General features: G+C 50.2%; 1 protein-coding gene across 5 annotated transcripts in view; it reads left to right on the forward strand.

Moving 5' to 3' along the window:
* The window catches only part of CHST12 (carbohydrate sulfotransferase 12), a 30,921-nt gene extending 14,912 nt beyond the window's left edge, over positions 1-16,009 (forward strand). For all 5 annotated transcript variants that reach the window (XM_063815152.1, XM_003318223.7, XM_009442482.4 and 2 more), the window contains exon 2: positions 14,511-16,009. In XM_063815152.1, coding sequence (XP_063671222.1) covers positions 14,511-15,832 — 1,322 coding nt within the window. In that variant the 3' untranslated portion in view covers positions 15,833-16,009. The remainder of the gene's footprint in view (positions 1-14,510) is intronic.
* Positions 16,010-16,351: the final 342 nt, after the last annotated feature.

Here is a 16,351-nt window from a genome sequence, read left to right on the forward strand (position 1 = left end):
GGCATCTGACACAGCCCCCGTGGAAAAGCACCTCCACCGCTACAGTTTCCTGGCGGATGATGCTTCTAGGTGAAACTTCGCTCTGTGGGTTCCCTTGCCGGAGGCAGCAGCCCACGGTTGGTGTGCCGCAGGCGGGTTATATGTCTGTTCATCTGAGATGCCTCTGTGTGCTCTGCTTCAAATCACGGGGGGCTTTTTGTTGAAACACTGGGAGATTTGCGTTTGGAAATCGTGTCCTATTTCTTCTTAATGAAAAATTACTTTATGGGTTCAGTGTTGCCCATGATGTGTTTTGGAAGCAGGTGGGATCATGACCGCAGTGCTCAGCCCAGCGGTTCTATCGGACCCTTCCCTGAATGCTTCTCTCCTGCCCAGCAGGTAGCAAAAGTCACGTGGGCTTCAGGCCAGAGCTGTGTCAGTCACTGGGCCAGACATTCCTGTATGTCCAAGCTGTTGTTTCTGTTGTTGTTGTTTTGTTTTTTGGGATGTGGTCTCACCCTGTCACCCAGGCTGGAGTACAGCGGCACAATCATAGCTTACTGCAGCCTTGACCTCCTGGGTTCAAGGCATTTTCCCACTTCAGCCTCCAGAGTAACTGGGACCACAGGTGTGTGCCATCACGCCCAGCTAATTTTAAAAATTATTTGTAGACATGAGGTCTCACTGTGTGGACCAGGCTGGTCTTGAACCCCTTGGCTCAGGCAATCCCCCTGCCTTGGCTTCCCAAAATGCTGGGATCACAGGCATGAACCACCACGTCTGGCTGTCCAAACCACCTTTTAAAATTAAAACTTGGCTGGGCGTGGTGGCTCATGCCTGTGTTCCCATCACTTTGGGAGGCCGAGGCAGGTAGATCACTTGAGCCCAGGAGTTCAAGACCATCCTGGTCAACATGGTGAAACCCCATCTCTACTAAAAATACAAAAATTAGCCAGGCGTGGTGGTGCACACCTGTAACCCAGCTACTCAGGAGGCTGAGGTGGGAGGATTACTTGAGTGGGGAGGTTGCAGTGAGCCAAGATCACGCCACTGCAGTCAAGTCTGAATGACAGAGTGAAACCCTGTCTCAAAAAAAAAAAAAAAAAGGCTGGGCATAGTGGCTCATGCCTGTAATCCCAGCACTTTGAGAGGCCAAGGCAGGTGGATTCCCTGAGGTCAGGAGTCCGAGACCAGCCTGGCCAACATGGTGAAGCCCTGTCTCTACTAAAAATACAAAAATTAGCCAGGCATGGTGGTGGGAGCCTGTAATCCCAGCTACTTAGGAGGCTGAGGCAGGAGAATCGCTTGAACCCGGGAAGCAGAGGTTGCAGTGAGCTGAGATTGTGCCACTGCACTCTAGCCTAGGCACCAAGAGCAAAACTCCGTCTCAAAAAAAAAAAAAAAATTACCATTGTAACCATTTTTAAGCATGCAGTTTGGTGGTGTTAAGCATGTTCACATTGCTCTGCAGCAATCACCACCCTCCAGCCCCAGAACTATGTTCATCTTGTAAAACTAAAGCTCTGTCCCCATTGAACACAAACTCCCATCCCCCTCCCCTGCCCCCACAACCACCATTCTACTTTCTGTCTCTAGGAATTTAACTGCCCTGGGAACCTCATACAAGTAGCATCTTGAAATATTTGTCTTTTTTTTTTTTTTTTTTTTTTTTGAGATGGAGTCTCTCTCTGTTGCCCAGGCTGGAGTGCAGTGGCACGATCTCACCTCACTGCAAGCTCCGCCTCCCGGGTTCATGCCATTCTCCTGCCTCAGCCTCCAGAGTAGCTGAGACTACGGGCGCCCGTCAGCATGCCCGACTAATTTTTTGTATTTTTAGTAGAGACGGGGTTTCACCGTGTTAGCCAGGATGGTCTTGATCTCCTGACCTCGTGATCTGCCCGCCTCGGCCTCCCAAAGTGCTGGGATTACAGGTGTGAGCCACCACACCGGGCAAATATTTGTCCTTTTGTTTCTGGCTTATTTCACTGAGCATAATGTCTTCAGGGTTCATCCATGTTGTAGCATGTGTCAGAATTTCCTTTCTTTCGAAGGCTGAGTAATATTCCACTACATGGGTTGACCACAGTTTGCTTGTCTGTTCATCTGTCGCGAACACTTGGGTTCCTTCCACCTTTTGGCTATTGTGAATGATGCTGACATCAGTGTGGACATGGGTGTGCAAGCATCTCTTCAAGACCCTGCTCTAAGTTGAGTGCAGTGGCTCATGCCTGTCATCCCAGCACTTTGGGGGGCCAAGGTGGAAGGATCACTTGAGGCCAGGAATTCAAGACCACCCTGGCAACATAGCAAGATGCCATCTCTACAAAAACTTAGCTGGGCATGGTGGCAACCACCTATAGTCTCAGCTACTCAGGAGGCTGCTTGAGCCCAGGAGTTCAAGGCTGCAGTGAGGTTTGATGGCACCATTGCACCCCAGCCTGGACAACACAGTGAGACCCTGTCTCAGGAAAAGAACAACAACCTTGCTTTCAGTTATTTTGGGTGTATACACAGAAGTGGAATTGCTGTATCATATGGCAATTTTATTATTATTTTTTAAGACGGAGTCTCACTGTGTCACCAAGTCTGGAATACAGTGGTACAATCTCAGCTCACTGCAACCTCTGCCTCCTGGGTTCAAGCAATTCTGCCTCAGCCTCCTTGAGTAGCTGGGATTACAGGCGTGAGTCACTGCACCTGGCCCCTCATATGGTAATTTTATATGATAATTCTGTGTTAATTTTTTTTTTTGAGACAGAGTCTCACTCTGTTCCCCAGGCTGGAGTGCAGTGGTGCCATCACAGCTCACTGCAACCTCCATCTCCTGGGCTCAAGCGATCCTCTTGCCTCAGCCTCCTGAGTAGCTGGGACTGTAAGTGCACACCACCATGTCCTGCTAATTCTTTTTTTTTTTACATTTTTTTTTGTAGAGAAGGGTCTTGGTATGTTGCCCAGGCTGGGATGCAGTGGCAACATCATAGCTCACTGCAGCCTCAAACTCTTGGGCTCAAGCAATCCTCTCACCTCAGCCTCCTAAGTAGCTGAGACTACAGGCACACACTACCATGCCTGGCTAGTTTTTTAGTTTGTTTTTTTTTTTTACTTTTTTTTTTTTTTTTTGAGACGGAGTCTCGCTCTGTTGCCCAGGCTAGAGTGCGGTGACGCGATCTTGGCTCACTGCAACCTCCACCTGCCAGGTTCAAATGGTCCTTCCATCTCAGCCTCTCAAGAAACTGGGATTACAAGTGTACACCACCATGCCAGGCTAATTTTTTTATTTTTAGTAGAGACAGGGTTTTGCCATGTTGGCCAGGCTGTCCTTAAACTCCTGAGCTCAAGTGATCTGCCCACCTCAGCCTCCCAAAGTGCCAGGATTACAGGCATGAGCTACTAAGCCCAGCCTTTTTAAACATTTTTTATAGAGATAGGGTCTTGCTATGTTGCCTAGGCAGGTCTTAAACTCCTGGGCAGTTCTCCCGCCTCAGCCTCCCAAAGTGCTGGGATTACAGGCATGAGCCACCATAGCTGGCCCTAAAAGATATTATTAATACTTAGTTATAATCCTAAAATATTTTCCTTGTAATTAAACTGAAATCTTATTAAATTATCAATGAAAAGTCATAGGTTTTATAAAATGATGTAGTCACTGGCATTGGTTGTATATATGTAATGCTTCTTGGCTGAAAAATAAGCAGAAGTGCTTAGGTTGGCTCAGTAACGCCCTTATCTAGTTCTTAGGTACAGAATTCGTGGACGGCGGCAGCATCCCTGGCCTCTGGTGTCTGCCTATGTCGGCGATGTGACTGACTCCCCTGCAGCTTCACTCTCCTCGTTAGTCTTCATCTTAATTGGCAACTTCCCTCTCAAGTTGTTTGTCATGTTAACTTTTCCCCTTTGCTACTTTCTTTTTCTTTTTCTTTCTTTTTTTTTTTTGAGATGGAGTTTCGCTCTTGTTGCCCAGGCTGGAGTGCAGTGGCGCCATCTCGGCTCACTGCAACCTCCGCTTCCCAGGTTCAAGTGATTCTCCTGCCTCAGCCTCCTGAGTAGCTGGGATTACAGGCATGTGCCACCATGCCCAGCTAATTTTGTATTTTTAGTAGAGACAGGGTTTCTCCGTTATTGGTCAGGCTGGTCTCGAACTCCTGACCTCAGGTGATCCACCCGCCTCGGCCTCCCAAGGTTCTGGGATTACAGGCGTGAGCCACTGCGCCCTGCCTCTTTTTTTTTAGATGGAGTCTTGTTCCGTCACCAGGCTGGAGTGCAGTGGTGCGATCTCAGCTCACTGTAAACTGCGACTCCCAGGTTCAAGCGATTCTCCTGCCTCAGCCTCCCCAGTAGCTGGGACTACAGGCACACACCACCACACCCAGCTAATTTTTGTATTTTTAGTAGAGACAGGGTTTCACCATGTTGGCCAGACTGGTCTCGATCTCTTGACTTTGTGATCCACCTGCCTCGGCTTCCCAAAGTGCTGGGATTACAGGCGAGAGCCACTGTGCGCAGGCCTGCTTTGCTGCTTTCTTAGCCTTCAGAAAACCTTTTTTTTTTTTTTTTTTTTTTTCAGTGTGGTTTCATTCACTGTTATCTGAAGAAACTGTTGATTGTTACACATCCTCGAGAGGGGTGGTCCTGAAAACTTGAACAGCACAGGTACTTAGGATCTAGTTTTAAAAATAGGCTGCAGTGGCTCACGCCTGTCATTCCAGCACTTTGGGAGGCTGAGGCACTTGGATCACTCGAGGCCAGGAGTTCGAGACCAGCCTGGCCAACATGGAGAAAGCCCCTCTCTACTAAAAATCCAAAAATTAGCCGGGCATGGTGCGTGCCTGTGGTCCCAGCTATTTGGGAGGCTGAGGCATGAGAATCCCTTGAACCTGGGAGGTGGAGGCTGTGGTGAGCCAAGGTCACACCACTGCAGTCCCGCCTGGTGACAGAACAAGACTCCATCTCAAAAAAAATAAAAAAAAGTAAAAAAAATAGGCTGTAAAATCGTGTGGTTATAACCGTTCAGAGGGTATTGAAAGCTGGTACAGGACTGCATGTTCTCGTCCCACTCACACCCTGAACACACTGGGAGGGCAGGTGAGGAATGCGGTGGGGGCCGTGGAGAGACAGCAGCGGGGGCTGTGGGGAGAGATAGCAGCAGGGGCTGTGGGGAGAGATAGCAGCAGGGGCTGTGGGGAGAGATAGCAGCAGGCCCTCTGATGCTCACGTTTTCGTGATTTCTGTAGTGGGGTCATTGCCTTTCTCTGGTTTGACACATGTATCAGCTGTGCGTGATGCTGGTGCACTACAGGCCACAGGGCAGGAGGAGGTTGGAGTCCTCTGGGTGCTGGGCTTCTCTGCCTCCATCAGGCATGCTGAGCTCTGTGGGTCCAGGAAGCACTGAGTGAAGGTGGCAGTAGGCAGAGGGCATCCTTTTGTCTGAGAATCATCCCAGCTCCTTTCATGTGGAAGCCCACCACCCTCTGTACACTGAGCTTTTTACTGTGATTTACCTCATTACTCTTGCCATTGAAAAAATGAATTAAGAGGCCAGGCGCGGTGGCTCATGCCAGAAGCAGAGGCGGGTAAATCACTTGAGCCCAGGAGTTTGAGACCAGCCTGGGCAACATGGCAAGACCCTGTCTCTACCCAGAATACAAAAATTAGCTGGGCATGGTGGCACACGCCTATGGTCCCAGCTACTTGGGAAACTGAGGTGCCTGGGAGGTCGAGGCTGCAGTGAGCCGAGATTGCAGCACTGTTCTCCAGCCTGGGCAACAGCGCAAGACTGTATTTCAAAATTAATTGATTAATTAAGGCTGGGCACAATGGCTTACGCCTGTAATCCTGACACTTTGGAAGGCCATGGTGGGAGGATCACCTGATCCCAGGAGTTCAAGAGCAGTCTGGGCAACATAGGGAGATCCTGTCTCTACAGAATAATTTTAAAAATGAGCCAGGTGTGGTGGTGTGCACCCATGGCCCCAGCTTCTTGGGACAACCCAGGAAGTTGAGGCTGCAATGAGCCATGATCACACCACTTTACTCTAGTCTGGGCAACAGGGTGAGACCCTGACTCTAAAGAATATAAAGAAAGAACATGAATTAAGAATCCACAGAAGTTGCAGAGGTGGATGCAGAGTACAGCCACATTTCAGCCTCATGAACTTTGAGGTTTTTAATGAGAATCTGTGAAGGGTCAGGCAGTGGCTTTTAGAGTCTAGTCCAGTGCGTGAGAGGCAGATAGACTCCGCGAAGCTTATGCCGGAAGAAGTCCAGGAGGGTCCCCCAGTGCGAGACTCTCCCCCGGAAGACTCCCGGGCAATCCGCCTGTTTGTGCTTGGATGCCCTCGGGAACAGAGATCTTACTACAGTTTTTGGCCCCTTAACTCATTAGCGTATCTGTTCATTCACTGGGCTGACCGTGCTGTCCGAGTGTTGTCTTCTGAAGCTGCAGAGGTCAAGCCTGCTCCCCCTTCAGGAGTTTGAGGCACCAACAGAAATCCTCCTCGTCCTGAACAGCCCCAGCTCCCACAGAGCTCCCCTTCCACAAGATGTTGTGGGAAAAGAGACACTGAGAGCCTGCTAGAGCCTGTTGTAATCAGGGTGCCCCCGTGGAGGAGCAGGAGGAGGAGGCAAGACCCCGCTCCAGGCCGGGCGTGGTGGCTCACGCCTGTAATCCCAGCACTTTGGGAGGCCGAGGTGGGCAGATCACTTGAGGTCAGGAGTTCAAGACCAGCCTGGCCAACAGTGAAACTCCACCTCTACTAAAAATACAAAAATTAGCCAGGTATGGTGGCGGGTGCCTGTAGTCCCAGCTACTCGGGAGGCTGAGGCAGAAAATCGCTTGAACCCGGGAGGCAGAGGTTGCAGTGAGCCGAGATCGCACCACTGCACTCCAGCCTGGTGACAGAGCAAGACTCCGTCTCAAAAAAAAAAAAAAAAAACAAAAAAAACCCATAAAAAAACAAACCCCAGCCCAGTGAGGACCGCGCTTAGTCAGCATGTTGGTCAAGACAGGTGTGGACACAACCACAGTGCAGACAAGGGTGAGTGCCAGGAGAGAGGGGTCCAGACTGTTGGGCTCTTCCAGAAACCCCAGACCAGGTCATAGCCACTGAACATGGATATATTTCATGTTCACCTTTTACCCTCCACCCCCAAAAGGGCCTATGAGATGGCCCTGCTCAAACATCTAGAAAGAAAGAGATAGGATCTGGCCTCTGACAGAGATGAGTGCCTCTGGGGATCCATGCCCTGTGGCCACCATTGTTTCTGGATGTGGCTGAGGTCACAGGACTGTTGTGAGCACAGGTGGTGAGTCACCTGTAAGGCCCACACGCGGGGCAGGTGCAGGGGGCCCACATCTGCAGATGTGTGTGTGTTCAAATGCAAAATAGCACTGCATTTGCTTTTTTTTTTTTGTCTTTTGTCAAGCTTGTCCCTTTTCCTCTTGTATCCAACTTGCAGGTCTTCTCCCATGCTGTCTATTTGATCTTTATTTTTTGGGGTGGAGAACTTACCACTTATCCCACTATACGTTTCCATCTCTTATTTATTTTCAGCTTTGCTTTTCGTCTTTCCAGGCTGTCATCTTTCTGAATGCAGATTCTGGGGAGTCTGCACTCTGGTGGTGGCAGCACAGGTGTCAGGGGTTAGACGCTCTGGGGGAAGGGCCCGGCAGAAGGCAGTAGGCTGGAGGGAGAGACAGGCTGGGGACCACGGGGCTCGCTAGATCAGCAGGGGACCTCTTTGGGGGACCTGCATAGTCTGGGATGGGAGTAGGTAGATGGGCATCGTGCGAAGGGACTGCCAGTGAGAAGAGGGCAGCTGGCTGTGGGGGCGAATATTCAGGGGGCTGGGACTCATTTCTGTAAAGGAACCAACGTCCTTAGCAAGAAGCCAAGGCAGGAAGGTGGCCCAGGGTCGCTCCAGGAGAGGACCTGGCATGGAACCTCAGGGGCTTGGTCACAAGGGGCTTCAGAGCCAGGCTGATGTGATGGGGGCCTCTGAGCCTGAGATCCACTCGGTATCGACTGCACCCTACCATGTGCATGCACGTGGTGAGCACAACCAGACGGAGCCCACCCTCCCCAGCTGTGTGAGTGAGAGCGGGAGTAATTAAACATACACACCCCAAATAAGCACACAGTTGCTGATGGGACCTATGGAGAGTGCATAGTCTGGGATTTGACCCAACTGGGAAAGACTTCGCTGAGCTGGGGATGAGTAGGTGTCTACTGATGACGGGGCAGGGGCGGGTAGACAGATGTCCTTGCCTTGTTCATGATCTTGGTGGTAAGGTATTCACTCTTGCACCCTTAATTATGAAGTTAGCTGTAGTTTTTTTTTTTTTTTAAAGCACTCAGATTGTTGCTAATATTAAAAAATGTAACATACAAGAATGACAGGAGAGACATACAGGCCGGGTGTGGTGGCTTATGCCTGTAATCCCAGCACTTTGGAGGCCGAGGAAGGTGGATCACTTGAGGTCAGGAGTTCAAGACCAGCCTGGCCAACATGGTGGAGCTCCATCCCTACTAAAAATACAAAAATTATCCGGGTGTCAGGGTGGGCACCTGTAATCCTAGCTGCCTGGGAGGCTGAGGCATGAGAATCACTTGAACCTGGGAGACGGAGGTTGCAGTGAGCCAAGATCATGCCACTGCACTCCAGCCTGGGTGACACAGTGAGACCCTGTCTCACAAAAGAAAAAGAGAGAGAGAGAGAGAGAGACATATAAATGAAAAAGTACTCAGTTTAAGAAATTTGTAGCACTTTGCAAGGCCGAGGTGGCCAGGCTGAGGCATGAGAATCACTTGAACCCGGGAGGCGGAGGTTGCAGTGAGCCCAGATCATGCCACTGCACTCCAGCCTGGGTGACACAGCGAGACCCTGTCTCACAAAAGAAAAAAGAGAGAGAGAGAGACATACAAATGAAAAAATACTCAGTTTAAGAAATTCATAGCACTTTGTGAGGCCGAGGTGGCCAGGCTGAGGCATGAGAATCACTTGAACCCTGGAGGCAGAGGTTGCAGTGAGCCGAGATCATGCCACTGCACTCCAGCCTGGGTGACAGAGCAAGACTCTGTCTCACGAAAGAAAAAAAAAGAGAGATATACAAATGAAAAAATACTCAGTTTAAGAAATTAGTAGCACTTTGCAAGGCCGAGGTGGCCAGATTGCTAGAGCCCAGGAGTTCAAGACCAGCCAGGTTAACATGGTGAGACCACAGCTCTATAAAAAATTTTTAAAAATTAGCCCGGCCCAGTGGTGTGTATCTGCAGTCCCAGCTACTTGGAAGGCTGAGACAGGAGGATCACTTGAGCCTAGGAGGTCAAGGCTGCAGTGAGCTGTGATTGTGCCACTGCACTCCAGCTTAGGTGACAGAGCAAGGCTCTGTCTTGAAAAAAAAAAAAAAAGTTCACACATTTGTTTGAAGATGAAAAGTTCAACACAGTTTGGGCCTTCCATCCGCCACCCCCCCCACAGAGATGATAGAGAAAGGGTACAGCTGTAGGGTGTTTGTAGATGCCCTATAAGTTGAGGATATCCTCTTTGCTAAGTTTGCTGAGAGTGTTTATAATGAATGGATATGGGTTTTGTTGTTGCTTCCTGTAGGAGTTGATTTTTTAGCTTGTTAATATAATAGATTACATGGTTGGTTTTTGAACGTTGAGCCATTCTTGCATACCCTACTTGGTCATGCCGTGATTCCTTTTTGTTTGTTTTTTGAGATGGAGTCTTGCTCTGTCACCCAGGCTGGAGTGCAGTGGTGCGATCTCGGCTCACTGCAACCGCCGCCTCCCAGATTCAAGCGATTCTCCTGCCTCAGCCTCCCGAGTAGCTGGGACTACAGGCACCCGTCACCATGGCCAGCTAATTTTTTGTATTTTTAGTAGAGACGGGGTTTCACCGTGTTTCGATCTCCTGACCTCATGATCCGCCCACCTCGGCCTCCCAAAGTGCCGGGGTTACAGGCGTGAGTCCCTATGCTGTGATTCTTTCTATACACTGCTGGATTTGGTTTATTAATATTTTGAGCATTTTTGCATCCAAGTTCATAAGTGATATTGGCCTGTAGCTTTCTCTCTCTCTCTCTTTTTTTTTTTTTTTTTTTTTTGAGACAGAGTCTTGCTCTATCACCCAGGCTGGAGTGCAGTGGCACATTCTCGGCTCACTGCAACCTCTGCCTCTCGGGTTCAAGCGATTTTCCTGCCTCAGCCTCCCGAGTATCTGGGATTACAGGCATCCACCACCATGCCCAGCTAATTTTTTGTATTTTTTTAGTAGAGACGGTATTGTGGGATCTGGCCAGAAGCCCGCAATGCAACGGGGCTCTTTCTTTGTTCCCAGGCGGATCGGCAGGTCGAGAAATAATAGACACACACAAGACAGTGAAAGCTGGGTCCAGGGGGGTCACCGCCTTCTGGTCCTGCGATGCGGCCAATGCGCTGGATATACCAGCATTTATTATTAAGTTTAGTGAGGGCGGGGGTAGGTTAGTGAGGGATTTAGGGTCATTTGATTATGAGGTGAGATGGTCACATGGGGATGAAGTAATTCTTTAACATAACATCGGTATGCAGAAGTACAGTATACAGAGATAAGAATTTACAATATGGTGTGTGCATCAGTAATTTCTAACAGAGCCTTAAAACAGAAACACAGTCTTTCCATAACCTATGACTAGCAAGATATTAATCAGCAGTAACAGTTGCAGCAAAAGCTGGTTACAAACAATCCATAGAAACAGGACGTGAAGCTAGACAACCGGTTAGACCAGAAATTCTCAGAAGGGAGTATGCCTTAACCCTGAAGAGGCCTAGAAGAGCCGCGGCAAGATGAGGGCGTTTATAGCCCTATCTTATCCATATGGACAGGCGCCCCCATGCGTCCGTTTGTAGGCTCTCCACAAGGGTCGCATTCCATTCCCAGAGCTATGAACATCTGCTTTTCTGGGATAGGAATCTTGGTGATGTGAAAGCTCCCTGACTGCATGTCCGTTCATAGGCTCTCTGCAGGGGGAAGCATATCACGTGATGTGAAAACTCCCTGACTGCATGTCCGTTCATAGGCTCTCTGCAGGGGGAAGCATATCACGTGCTGTTGGCTCATTCTGACAGTCCAACCTGGCATTGTCTTTACACAATCCTGAATGCAACTTTGTATTTACAGTAATCAGGAGCATTTCATCTTTTATTCCATAGCAATAGTTTCAGGGGGTCTCCCTACAAGACAGGGTTTCGCCATGTTGGCCAGGCTGGTCTTGAACTCCTTGACCTCAGGTGTTCCTCCTGCCTCAGCCTCCCAAAGTGCTAGGATTACAAGCGTGAGCCACGACGCCCGGCCTCTTTTTTTTTGTACTTATTTTCACTGGTTTGGGTATTAGGATGATGAGTTGGACATGTCCTCTCTTCTCCTTTCTGTAAGAGATTGTATAAAATTGATGTTGTTATTCTTTGAATGTTTGATAGAATTCTTCAGTGAAACCATCTGGGCCCAGAGATTTCTTTTTAAGGAGCTTTTACATTACAAATTTAGTTTCTTTAATTAGTATAGGATTATTCATTTTGGTAGTTTGTGGTTGTCAAGGAATTGGTCTGTTTCATCTAAGTTGCTAAATTTGTGGGTGTAAAATTGTTTGTAATAGTTCCTTATCCTTTCAATGGCTGCAGGATCTATAATTTCATTCCTTGTCTTGTTCCTGATAAAGATAATTTGTAGGTTTTTTTCGTTTGTTTGGTTGGTTTTTTGTTTTTGTTTTTCTTTTGAGACAGGGTCTTGGTCTTGCTAAGACCAAGGCTGGAGGGCAGTGGCACGATCTCGGCTTACTGCAGCCTTGACCTCCTGGGCTTAAGCGATCCTCCTGCCTCAGCCTCCAGAGTAGCTAGGACTACAGGTGCATGCCACCATGCACAGCAGATTTTTGCATTTTTTATAGGGATGGGGTTTTGCCATGTTGTCTAGGCTGGTCTTGGATTCTAGGGCTCAAGAGACCGTCTCGCCTCGGCTTCCCAAAGTGCTAGGATTATAGGAGAGAGCCACCGTGCCCGGCCTTTTCTGCTTTCTAATGCTCTTGGCACCACAGTGACTGTAACATACGTTGTATTTTCATTCTCATTCTATTCTGTGTACTTTAACTTTTTCCTTTGCTATTATTTAGAAATGTGTCATTTATTTTCCAGGAATTTGTGTTCGTGGATTTTCCTGTTGTCTTTTCTGTTATTGATTTCTAGTTTTATTCCTTTATATAAAATATTTCAATTCTTTTATTTTTATTTATTTATTCATTTTTATTTATTTTTTTGAGATGGAGTCTTGCTCAGTCACCCAGGTTGGAGTGCAGTGGCACAATCTTGGCTCCTTGCAACCTCTGCCTCCTGGGTTCAAGCGATTCTCCTGCCTCAGTCTCCTGAGTAGCTGGGATTACAGGCGCCCGCCACCATGCCCAGCTAATTTTTGCATTTTTTTTAGTAGAGACGGGGTTTCACCATGTTGGCCAGGCGGGTCTTGAACTCCTGACCTCAGGTGATCCACCTGCCTTGGCCTCCCAAAGTGCTGGGATTACAGGCATAAGCCACCATGCCCAGCCTAAATTTTGTATTTTCAGTAGAGACAGTTTCACCATGTTGGCCAGGCAGGTCTCCAACTCCTGATCTCAAGTGATCCACCTGCCTCGGCCTCCCAAAGTGCTGGGATTACAGGCATGAGCCACCACACCCAGCCTAAATTTTGTAATTTCAGTAGAGACAGGGTTTCACCATGTTGGCCAGGCTGGTCTCCAACTCCTGATCTCAAATGATCCACCCGCCTTGGCCACCTGAAGTGATGGGATTACAGATGTGAGCCACCGTGCCCTGTCAAGATTTCAATTCTTTTAAATTAGCTGAGGTTTGGTCTACCATGGTGAATGTTTTGTGGACACTTAGAAAAAACTGTGTTCTCTTGTTAGGTGAGTGTTCCGCATATGTCGGTTATGTCCTGTTGGTTGCTGGTGTTGAGTTCTTCTGTATCCTTGCTGATTTTCTGCCTCATAGTTTTGTCAGTTATCAAGAGTGAAGTGTTGAAGTCTCCAGCCATAATTGTGGATTTGTCTGTTTATCCTTTAGCTCTATCGATTTTTGCTTTTTGTATTTTGAGGCTCTGTTGTTTGGTGCATACATGTTTAGGATTATTATGTCTTCCTGGGGATTGAACTGTTTGTCATTATGTAATGTCCTTTTGTCTCTAGTAGTTTCCTTCCTTCTGAAATTTGCTTCATCTGATATTAAGATAGCCACGCCTGCTTTCTTTTCATTAATATTTGCATGATTAATGTTTTCCATTCCTGGGAGAGAGGAGGTGAGAAAGTAGAGAGCCAACTTGCCCCACCTCTAACCACCTCACGCCATGTCATGGGTGCCAGATAGGGGTGGAGTAGAGTTGGAGTTCAGTTCCTACTGGGCCCTGACCTGGCTGGGGGAGAGGGAGTCAGAGTGTGGGCTCTCCTGCCTCACACCATCTCCTTCCACCTTGTGGATGCCAGGTGGGGTCAAGGCTTAGCTCCCTGCTGGACCACACTGACAGTACCCTGGTGAGACAGACGAGGAAGCACCTCTACTTCCATGGGCAGAGGAAGGGGTATCAGCTCCCAGCTCAGCCCCACCAACACCCCCTGGTGCCTGGCAGGGGAATAGCAATGTGCCACTTACTTTTGGGAAGCCAGGGTGGTGTGGAAGGTCAGCTCTCAAGGTGGCCCTGATGAAGCTGTAGGGTGCAGTTTTTCCATTGGCATTCGACTTAAGTAGAGTGGGTGTTGCCAAAACAATTTTCCTGTTGTTGGGTCACTGTGAAGTTAAGGAATGGTTCCCAAGACCCCTCTTACTTATGACACCAATAGCAAATGCAGGCGTCCCTGAGACCACTGTGGGGTTTGATGATTTGCTAGAAAGATTACAGAGCTCACTGATCACAGTTATTCTTGTGGCTATGGTTTATTATAGGAAAAGGAGATAGATTCGAAGATTAAAATCAGCCTTGGCAGGAGAATGGCGTGAACCTGGGAGGCGCAGCTTGCAGTGAGCCAAGATCGGGCCACTGCACTCCAGCCTGGGCGACAGAGCGAGACTCCATATCAAAAAAAAAAAAAAAAAAAAAAAAAAAAAAAAAAAAAAAAAAATCAGCCTTGGGAAGAGTTGCAGAGGGCAGAGTCCAGGAGGGCTCACACCTGGAGCTGGTCTCCACTCCCTGGGAGGCGTCCTCTTCTTGGGAGTTGTGGGCAATATTACTTTCCCGGCAGTGGCGAGTGTCAGCACATGTGGAGTACTGCCAGCCAGGGAAGCACGCGAGCCTTGGCGTCCAGGGTCATTACTGGTGCTCGGGCACATGGATGTGTAGACTCCCTGCACTGCTGACCTCAGCCTCCAGCCCCTCTGGAGGGCGAGCTGATATCACGTGGCCCAGCGCTCCTGCTCCTCCGGACCCCAGTCCCCCACTGATCAGAAGGCAGGAGTCAGAGCCCCAGTGCACCTCAGTCATTAACTAGTGTGTCATTGCATCTGCAGGTTCCCAGCAGGATGCCCCGGCTCTGCAGGAAGCTGAAGTGAGAGGCCCGGAGAGGGCCCAGCCCGCCCGGGGCAGGATGACCAAGGCCCGGCTGTTCCGGCTGTGGCTGGTGCTGGGGTCGGTGTTCATGATCCTGCTGATCATCGTGTACTGGGACAGCGCAGGCGCCGCGCACTTCTACTTGCACACGTCCTTCTCTAGGCCGCACACGGGGCCGCCGCTGCCCACGCCCGGGCCGGACAGGGACAGGGAGCTCACGGCCGACTCCGATGTCGACGAGTTTCTGGACAAGTTTCTCAGTGCTGGCGTGAAGCAGAGCGACTTTCCCAGAAAGGAGACGGAGCAGCCGCCTGCGCTGGGGAGCATGGAGGAGAGCGTGAGAGGCTACGACTGGTCCCCGCGCGACGCCCGGCGCAGCCCCGACCAGGGCCGGCAGCAGGCGGAGCGGAGGAGCGTGCTGCGGGGCTTCTGCGCCAACTCCAGCCTGGCCTTCCCCACCAAGGAGCGCGCATTCGACGACATCCCCAACTCGGAGCTGAGCCATCTGATCGTGGACGACCGGCACGGGGCCATCTACTGCTACGTGCCCAAGGTGGCCTGCACCAACTGGAAGCGCGTGATGATCGTGCTGAGCGGAAGCCTGCTGCACCGCGGTGCGCCCTACCGCGACCCGCTGCGCATCCCGCGCGAGCACGTGCACAACGCCAGCGCGCACCTGACCTTCAACAAGTTCTGGCGCCGCTACGGGAAGCTCTCCCGCCACCTCATGAAGGTCAAGCTCAAGAAGTACACCAAGTTCCTCTTCGTGCGCGACCCCTTTGTGCGCCTGATCTCCGCCTTCCGCAGCAAGTTCGAGCTGGAGAACGAGGAGTTCTACCGCAAGTTCGCCGTGCCCATGCTGCGGCTGTACGCCAACCACACCAGCCTGCCCGCCTCGGCGCGCGAGGCCTTCCGCGCTGGCCTCAAGGTGTCCTTCGCCAACTTCATCCAGTACCTGCTGGACCCGCACACGGAGAAGCTGGCGCCCTTCAACGAGCACTGGCGGCAGGTGTACCGCCTCTGCCACCCGTGCCAGATCGACTACGACTTCGTGGGGAAGCTGGAGACTCTGGACGAGGATGCCGCGCAGCTGCTGCAGCTGCTCCAGGTGGACCGGCAGCTCCGCTTCCCCCCGAGCTACCGGAACAGGACCGCCAGCAGCTGGGAGGAGGACTGGTTCGCCAAGATCCCCCTGGCCTGGAGGCAGCAGCTGTATAAACTCTACGAGGCCGACTTTGTTCTCTTCGGCTACCCCAAGCCGGAAAACCTCCTCCGAGACTGAAAGCTTTCGCGTTGCTTTTTCTCGCGTGCCTGGAACCTGCCGCACGCGCACTCTAGTTTTTTTATGACCTACGATTTTGCAATCTGGGCTTCTTGTTTACTCCACTGCCTCTATCCATTGAGTACTGTATCGATATTGTTTTTTAAGATTAATATATTTCACATATTTAATACGAAACGTGGAAGGGAATGCTGGAGTAAAATCCCCCCTCCCCTCTCCCCTCCGCCCGCCCGCCCGCCCGCTCGCCCGCTCGCCCGTTCCTGTGGTTTTTCTGAGCGTGCGGGCGCCGGGAGGGGATGCCGAGGCTGATGGAGCTGCCTCCAGGGCTCGGGCCACTCACCGGAGGAGGGCGGGGCCTGCACTTGAAGTCTGGCCGCACCTGTCTGTTTTTGGAAGGGTAGCCGACAAATCCTTCCAGAGGGAAAGTTCTTTGTTTAAGTGTTGTACTTGAAAAGGTCAATCTTCAGGGCTTCCTGTTTGAAGTCAAGTCAGAGGTAAACCGGTCAGTTACAGAAGCAG

The sequence above is a fragment of the Pan troglodytes genome, chromosome 6, assembly GCF_028858775.2.
Source record: "Pan troglodytes isolate AG18354 chromosome 6, NHGRI_mPanTro3-v2.0_pri, whole genome shotgun sequence".
Lineage (NCBI taxonomy): Eukaryota > Metazoa > Chordata > Mammalia > Primates > Hominidae > Pan > Pan troglodytes.